An 8,535-nucleotide genomic window follows, 5' to 3' on the forward strand; every position below is an offset into this window, starting at 1 on the left:
AAAAAAAAAAAAAAAAAAATCAAAAAAAAAGTTGACAAGAATCCTTTTACTTTCAATGAATAATTTCGTTTTTTTCTTCTTTATGCCTCCTCCTTATTTTTCAAGTGTCATTTTATGCCAAGTGAATGAGGCAAGATATATCGTACGGCCGAGTGCAAGCAAAGATGACGATTAAACTGTACTCGAGAGAGAACAAAGCTTAGTATATAGTGGGAATAGTGGGAATGCCTGTTTTGGAGAAGCAAGTGTTACGACTAATTGACGGAGAAAAACATTGCTACTCGTAAAATAGTGAATCCATTGGATTGAATTAGTCATTTTTTCTCAACGTCTGGGGCCAGTCAGTCGAGGGCGTTCTGCAAAACTGAATAACCCGAGTCCAGGTCTTTTGTTGGGTGCTTGTCACTTTTATTTTCCTCTCTTTTCATTTTTTTATCCTTGTTCGTTGCTATACTATATCTTACGAGAAACACAGTGGTGTGTGGGATGGGAAAGGACTCATGAGATGAAATAAATGAAAAATAACCAAGTGGCATCCGGGGGAATTATTGTGATTTTTACGTAATTGGAGGGGATTTGGCATTGGTGCCCTTTGATTGTCACTACGTCCATTGTTTGAACGATTGGATTGAGGAAGATGTCGTCCCCGAGTGCTGGCAAGCGACGCATGGACACCGATGTTATCAAGTTGTATCCTTTACATATTGTTTTTTTGCTCTTTTTTTTACAGAGATTTGTGGAAATTTTTAGTAAATTTTTATGAAAATTACAATTGTGCTTTAATTTTAAATCTCGCCAATTGGCAGAGTAATGGCAAAAATATAGAGGCCTTAGAATGCGAAGGAGGGTATTTAACTTTGTATTACACCGATGACGGGTCACAGCTGTTTTTAACCAGCTGATTGTACCGTTCCGTGTGCGCACAACATTGGTTCGTACCCAATGCATTGATATTGGCGTGCATTGGATTGGAAAGTATACTTGATATATCGTAATTATCCAGTTGTCAATTAACTTGATGCATAGCATATTTTTTTTCTTTCATTTTTTATTTATTTATTATTATTTTTTCTAATAATTATTATAACGAAACACACAAGGAAAGAGTTTAAAACTCTTTTTAGCAGATAATTATTATACTATTACAAAATATTGTTTTTTCTTCAAATGTTGACAATTTTTGAGCGATTGAATGATATATGCGAGGATAGAAAATAATATGTAAATGAAACATGAGAAAAAATACGAGTGCATTTGGCAGTGTGCCACCAATGCAAACGTATAGTTCAATTCGGACTTGTCGAAACTCAAGGTTGAATGTTTTTTAAAATTATCACACTCTGGAGACAATTAGAGACATGATTCACTCTGAGCCTGAGCCCATCCAATTGTCTTTTCATGGAGGGAAAAATATCCAGTTGAGAAAGAAAAATTCAATTGTTTAAAATAGCAATGTTGTGTTGATAAATGAGGAATAATTTAAATATTATGAAGAAAAAAGGCAATGTATGTGCTAAGGGTTGCCATAACGACGACAATGTGAGGAATCAATTCTCTTGTGTTATTGTTCATGAAGATTATTTTGTCACATATTTTCCTCAACGATTTGCTGCCTACAGAATAGAGAGCAAACACGAGGTGACGATCCTCGGTGGGCTCAACGAGTTCTCTGTCAAGTTTTACGGACCACGTGGAAGTGAGTATTGACTCAATTAAATAATTAACCAGTTTCTCCTGTCTTTGAAAATTAAATAAAAAATAGTAACATGTAACATTTTCTTGGTAAAGGCCATGTTGTTCAGCAATATTTAATTAAATATCATGAATAATTGATTTTTTTTTCTTTTTGAATATTCTTTTGGGTGAAAGTCAATTTTGAAGATTGAATTGAACATCCAAAGAATCATGCCTCAATTTGAAATACTATTGTCTAGATAATTTTTTGTCTTGAAAAGCCCTAGAAAAAAAGTATCTCTCATTGAGGCAATTTTTTCAAATTTCTTTATTTTTCACCTCTACCTTGTTGAAACCTTGATACGTAAGTTGAAAGTTTTTCCCCGAGGGCCCTTGGTAATGACGAATAAGAAAATCCCCAATGAGGCGGCAGACAGTGTAAAGAGAATCACGGCAAATTGTCTGTTCTTCAAGTACGGTTGTTCAATAATGACAATGGACAATAATAATATATTATAATTATTGCCCTTATTGCCCTTTCACTACTCTCCTGTAAGCTGTCATGAATGATAAATTCATTATTCTATTTCCAATGTGAAAATCCAAGTACAAGTACACTTGTAATTAATGAAAGCCATGCATCTAACGATTATTGAATGTTAGCACGTCTCTTGCATGATTAAATACAATTCCTACACTTATTTCTCTCCCTCTCTCTCTAGTTGTTTAAAAATATAATAATTTACAATAAATTATCTGTTGTTCAATTTCAAAGTATCAAGTCGTTTTTCAATATTTACTTTCTGTAAATTATATTGAGAACGTACGGAAAAAAGCTGGATAATTTGGACACGACAATTTTGTTTTTAATATGATGGACGTAATTATTATATGTATAAGCAGGTTTTCGAAAATTTTTCATCCATTTTATTTGCTTGAGTCCAACGGGAAGAGTGTTCCTGCTGATACTTTGGTGTATGTAGCCCGTTGAGAAACTGGGTTAGTGGGTCATCCTCACTTGTAGGCGGTTGTTCTATTCGCTAGCATCGAACCGCGTCAATATGCCACTCTCCATATCCAATGCATAACCCTTTCTATTTTATGCAAAATTGACATTGGTAATTGTCGATGTAATCGGTGAATGAAAATTTTTACTTTTTTCGAGTGGTGAATGGTTTAATAATTATAAATGGATATGATAAATAAAAAGGGGTAAATTTTAGTAGGAATAATAAGTCAGGAGAAATGGAAAAAAATAAAAAGGATGATATGATGTATTTTAGCGCCTTACGAAGGAGGAATATGGAAGGTGAGAGTTCACTTGCCCGAGCATTATCCCTTCAAATCGCCCTCCATTGGCTTCATCAATAAAGTTTATCATCCAAACATCGATGAAGTCTCCGGCACGGTTTGTCTTGATGTCATCAACCAAGCATGGACGGCCCTTTACGGTGAGATGTCATTAATTTAGCTCAACTCAATGGTCATGAGAGTTTATTGGTAGAGTTTTCTTTTTTTCTCTCTGTTACAGATTTGTCCAATATTTTCGAGTCTTTCCTACCCCAGTTGTTAACATATCCCAATCCGATTGATCCACTCAACGGCGATGCCGCTGCTATGTATCTTCATAAGCCAGAAGAGTACAAGAAAAAAGTTGCAGGTCAGAAGTTGTTGGAAGTCGATTTTATGGATTTGCTAATTTTGAATGCTTAAAAATGCCTTCAAGTCTCTCCATATATTGAAAATTTTACTTGATAATATAATTTTTCAGATGCACAACCAAACATATGTTTTTTATTAATAAATATAATTTCAAAGGCATCAAAGGTCAATAATTTTTTCGAAATTTTTCTTTCAGATTATGTAAGGAAATACGCGACAGAAGAGGCACTCAGGGACCAGGAGAATGGTGGCAATGGTAATGGCATGTCATCAGATAGTGAATCCTCGATGAGTGACTTTAGCGAGGATGAGGCACAAGACATGGAGTTGTAACCAAATATTTTGCAATACTTCATATCCATCAATAAATGAAAAATCCTCCGGTTCCGCTGGTAAACAAATGGACAAGAGCAGCTCGTATGATTTTTTTCAACATTTCAAAAAATAATAAATTCATTAAGAAAAAAACATCGTTTGATGCAATTTGCACATGATATATCGGCTCACCAAGCAACCGAAACAAAATCGACACTCAAAAAATAAATAGATCAATTCATTTTGATTTCCAATCTACTAAAATTCTCTAGATTAAGTTTACGCCACAGTCCATTTTTTGGTAATAAATTATATTAAAGATATTAAAGAAACTCTTGATACATAATTAGGGGCAAGCGCAATCATCGCGATGTTATTATTATTTTATTATTTTTGCAAAAATTCTATTGAAAAATTGATTGAAAGAAAAAAAAATATTAATAATTACTTTTCGTCTTTTTGATTGATTAATCAATTGAAATAATCACAGATGGCTACGTAACTATTGTAGACCTTGTCAACATCAAATTATTCTTCTTTCAATCATGTTAGTACATCTGTGAGAAAAGCCATCATGTCCTGCGCTTGACAAATACCTAACTAGAGATAACTGGAGAAAATAATGACAAATGATATATCTCAGAATTTCAATTCGAATATAGATGTATCGCTATTTTGTAATCTAAAAGAAATCAAGTCAACGGAAAATTAGGTAGATCCATTGCTTCCCTTGAATAGAATAGATGGCTCATCATTTTTTCAACTTGTATTATTTAGACAGAGTGCAGTTGAGTTACTGTTCTTCAACTTTTTTTTAAATATTCACATACGTTTATTCAAATTGAAGCCCTGAGATACTCATCTTGAAATCATTTTCAAACAACACGTCTAAATTAAAAATTTTAATGATTAGCTAGCAGTGTTTAAAATACTTGTAACACGAGGGGGATTATTCATTATACGGAAGAAAATGAAAGCTTGCTTCTCAACTACTTTTTTTACCTGTCTCATAATAAATTATATGTGATAATTGGATTTTCAAACAAATGCTCAACTCTCCTTCTTTTTTTCTGGCATTTGTTTCGTGAATTTAATGAATCGATAAATTGGCAATCAAGAATTCAACAGCTGATCTGAAATGGCTCATTCTTTCATTATGTCAACTCATGTGTATTTTTCAGTAAACAAAATTACGAAGAAACAAAAACAAAAACATAAAAAAAAATGACTATCAATCGAGATGACGTCATTATACTCAAAGATCTCACATATTTACAATATTTTAATGGATTACCTAAATTTCTATTATATCGTAATTGTTATTGCAGTAATGATGGCATTAATATGTCTAGCAGGAATAACAACTTACTGAATTAAAAATAAAAATAACATGGTGAATTACAAGTGTAAAATCTTAAATTGTCTGAGTTGAACGATATTTCAGTGAATATGCGATAAAAATAATAGTAATGAATAGCATAGGATGAAATTTATTTTTTACAATTATGTTAGTTAATGGGTGTGACTGCCTTGGATATTTCACCGATGTTGTTTTGTCTCTTAATTCAATAAAATTTGGAGTAGCATTGTTTTTCACGAAAGAAATACATGTTTCCATTGTATTTTTTAGGCGGGGGCTAAGAACATGAAAATTGAATTGTTGCATTGGGACGATGGAAGAGAGTAAGTGCCATAGAAAAAAGAAAAATAGTTTTTTGAGAGAATAAACAAAATGTATTGGGGAGGTTGGGCCGTGAGTCCTCCACACCTCTGTTTTTAAATGCAAAACGCCGTGTTATTGTCCACTGATGGAAATGGAGATTGAAAAGAATGATAAACTCTGAGAAGATGATGCTACTAACGGTGAATTTGTATTCGTATTAACGAAAACAAAATGAAAAGAAAACAAAACAAAATGAAAAATGAAAAAATATATAGAAACAATAACAAGGAACACACACTATCCTATTATAAATATTAATTAATAAGTGCATAAAATATAATAGAAGAGGAAGGATAAAATTATATTATAATGAGTCGAAGGTGATTAAAACGAATGAATTTTTTGGTACAATAAACACAAAATAAAAATGATAAAATCATTGTTGTGATATTTCTTCAAGACACCCAAGGGTCACGAGGATCCAATTGAGGTTCCCGAAAACCAGCAACGGTCAAATTAAGGGTCAAGAGGGTCACGAGGGTTGACTTTTTCAATTTGCAAGGCTTCCAAGGGTTACACGGGTCAGAACTCAAAGCATCCAACGGGGATATCTGGCGGACAAATTTAAGAGGGGACATTTGCAAAAACAATTCACGGAAAAAATTTCGGTTGGTTTTCATTGTCGATGGGTATTCAACAATTGTTCAATGAATCTGGGTGAGTAATTCAATTGTTTCGTTCATATGTGTATATACATATATATGCGTTTATGGGAGGAAGGATCGCTCAACGCACAGCTGATGGTTCCCCGCTGCCCTTAAAAACAGGCAAGCAAGTAGGACATGCACAAGTTGTCCGCCGCCATATCGATACTAAGGAAATGAGGTGTCATAATCCTCATAGGCATCATGTAATAGGTAATCAAAGAATGACAATTAATAAATCAGAGTTTATTATCGTATACTAGGATAATTTCTAGGAGTATATTTGGATATTTATAAGAGAGAGTAGCATATTCAAAATATATCAACTGCGCTACTGCGCAACTCCTCTGCGCACATTCATCATGGCGGCCGGCCACTGGCAGAGGATGGAGGTTGTGGCGTTCATCCGCGGATTTTCGAGGAACAAAGGGATTAAACCGGGAAAATACTTATTAATCGTGCAATAATCAGGTAATATTGAGTGCCGGGAATGATTTTATCAAGAAATCAGATGTATTAGTGGATATTATTAAGCCCAGACCTGTAAAAAGTGCGATGCTATATTTCGCCATTGCGCAACTCCTCCGCGCACATTCATCATGGCGGCTGACCACTGGCAGAGAATGGAGGGTTTGGCGTTTGTCTGCGGATTTTCGGTGAGAAAGGGCATTAAACCCGGGAAATTAGTATTAATAGTGCAATAATCAGTTAATATTGATGGCAGGCAGTGATTTTATCAAGTAATCAGACTTTATTAGGGCATATTATGAAGCCTACACCTCTAAAAAGTGGAATGCCAAATTTCGCTATTGCGCAACTCCTCCGCGCACATTCAACATGGCGGCGGGTCATTGGCAGAGGATGGAGGTTTTGGCGTTCGTCAACGGATTTTCGGTGAGAAAGGGGATTAAACCGGGGAAATAATTATTAATAATACAATAATCAGCTAACATTCATGGCAAGAAATGATTTTATCAAAAAATCAGACTTTATTATTGCATTATTGCAGAATCGAGACGTATAAAGAGTACAATGTCAAAAACATCACTACTGCGCAACTTCTCTGCGCACATCCACCATGGCGGCTGGTCACTGGCAGGGGCTGCAGGGTTTGGCGTTCGTCCGCGGATTTTCGGTGAGAAAGGGGATTAAACCGGGGAAATAATTATTTTTCATGCAATAATCAGTTAACATTCATGGCAAGAAAGGATTTTATCACAAAAACTCGGAATTTATTATTGCATTATTACAGAATCGAGACGTATAAAGAGTGCAAATGCCAAAAACATGGCTAGTGCGCACATCTATCATGGCGGCCGGCCTTTGGTACTGCACGAATAGAGAAGGATCAACGTGAAAAGTGGAATTGTTGGAGTTGGATTGGAATATATGCCAAGCTGACGCCGGGTGTTTCAACGACCGGTGAGTNCATCCATCATGGCGGCCGGCCTTTGGTACTGCACGAATAGAGAAGGATCAACGTGAAAAGTGGAATTGTTGGAGTTGGATTGGAATATATGCCAAGCTGACGCCGGGTGTTTCAACGACCGGTGAGTCCCCTAAATATCAATTTTTTATTCTTTGATTGTTGATTTCATTGGTGGATCACAATGAGAGGAGGGACGAATAAAATCACAAAACACACAAGTCTCTTGTGATCGTAAAGGAACAATAATAATCTAAAAACGTTCTTCCAGTGAATAAATCTAATGTTTCCGTATTNCGTGCAATAATCAGTTAATATTGAGTGCCGGGAATGATTTTATCAAGAAATCAGACTTTATTAGAGCATATTATTGAGCTCAGACCGGTAAAAAGTGTAATGCTAAATTTTGCCATTGCGCAACTCCACTGCGCACAATCATCATGGCGGCTGGCCACTGGGAGAGAATGGAGGGTTTCGCGTTTGTCTGCGGNTAATTTTCATTTTCACCTGGACCAAGGGTCAGATTTTGGATTTTCTCACAGGGACAGTCGAGTTTCGCTAAAATCTACGTTTTTCCTCACGTGAATGTTGATACTGTATTTACAAATTTGCTCCGGGGAAATTTTGTCCTATAATTAATTAATATAATTAATAAATAAAGTATTAAAAAACATGGAATTTCAAATTTATAGCTTTTCTTAATTTTTACTTTAAATGTGTGAATTTTAAATTATGAAATCCCTTGAAATTTTACCGAAAAAATAGTCTAATGAAAATTTTTCACAAATGCACCGAAAGTTTCATTCAAAAATGTTAAAAAGTCTAGAAGAATCCTGGATATTTCACCCTCAATTTTTTGCTACTAAAGTCATCTAGAATAAAAGATTCTCCAGGTCCAACTGGTTATTTAAAATGTAAAAAATTGAGTGAGTGAGAAAAAAAATTGATGACTATTTTATAAGAGGTTTCACATGAATTAACGTAAGTTAATTTGCCAAAAAAACTAATTTCATTCACTCAACTCCTCTCGTGATGCTAATACACGTCGTTTTTTAATTTCATCGGGCCGGTTTTTTTCTTATCTCCCCGTC

The 8,535-nt window shown here is 34.8% G+C and overlaps 2 protein-coding genes across 6 annotated transcripts; both read left to right on the plus strand.

Moving 5' to 3' along the window:
- Positions 1-8: 8 nt before the first annotated feature.
- Positions 9-5,753, plus strand: LOC107038298 (ubiquitin-conjugating enzyme E2 H). Of its 3 annotated transcripts, none has more exons than XR_001460890.1 (6): positions 9-690; positions 1,620-1,696; positions 2,958-3,125; positions 3,206-3,334; positions 3,533-3,753; positions 5,282-5,753. XR_001460890.1 is itself a non-coding variant. In XM_015257325.1 (5 exons), the coding sequence occupies exons 1-5, from the start codon at positions 638-640 to the stop codon at positions 3,667-3,669; spliced, it is 564 nt and encodes a 187-aa protein (XP_015112811.1). In that variant the 5' UTR covers positions 9-637; the 3' UTR covers positions 3,670-5,753. The 3 variants fall into 3 exon arrangements, 1 of the variants encoding a protein (XP_015112811.1); XR_001460891.1 differs by having other exon boundaries at positions 3,533-3,728; XM_015257325.1 differs by having other exon boundaries at positions 3,533-5,753.
- Positions 5,754-6,449: 696 nt separating this feature from the next.
- LOC107038197 lies at positions 6,450-7,440 on the plus strand. 3 transcript variants are annotated; one of them, XM_015257131.1, is made up of 5 exons: positions 6,457-6,489; positions 6,553-6,674; positions 6,743-6,912; positions 7,028-7,153; positions 7,271-7,440. In XM_015257131.1, the coding sequence occupies exons 2-5, from the start codon at positions 6,618-6,620 to the stop codon at positions 7,311-7,313; spliced, it is 396 nt and encodes a 131-aa protein (XP_015112617.1). In that variant the 5' UTR covers positions 6,457-6,489; positions 6,553-6,617; the 3' UTR covers positions 7,314-7,440. The 3 variants fall into 3 exon arrangements, 2 of the variants coding, with proteins under 2 accessions (XP_015112616.1, XP_015112617.1); XM_015257130.1 differs by having other exon boundaries at positions 6,450-6,674; XR_001460885.1 differs by lacking the exon at positions 7,028-7,153 and having other exon boundaries at positions 6,450-6,674; positions 7,271-7,296.
- The last annotated feature ends 1,095 nt before the right edge of the window (positions 7,441-8,535 follow it).

This window comes from Diachasma alloeum, unplaced genomic scaffold (genome assembly GCF_001412515.2).
Source record: "Diachasma alloeum isolate Michigan unplaced genomic scaffold, Dall2.0 Dall_scaffold_00279, whole genome shotgun sequence".
Taxonomy (NCBI): domain Eukaryota; kingdom Metazoa; phylum Arthropoda; class Insecta; order Hymenoptera; family Braconidae; genus Diachasma; species Diachasma alloeum.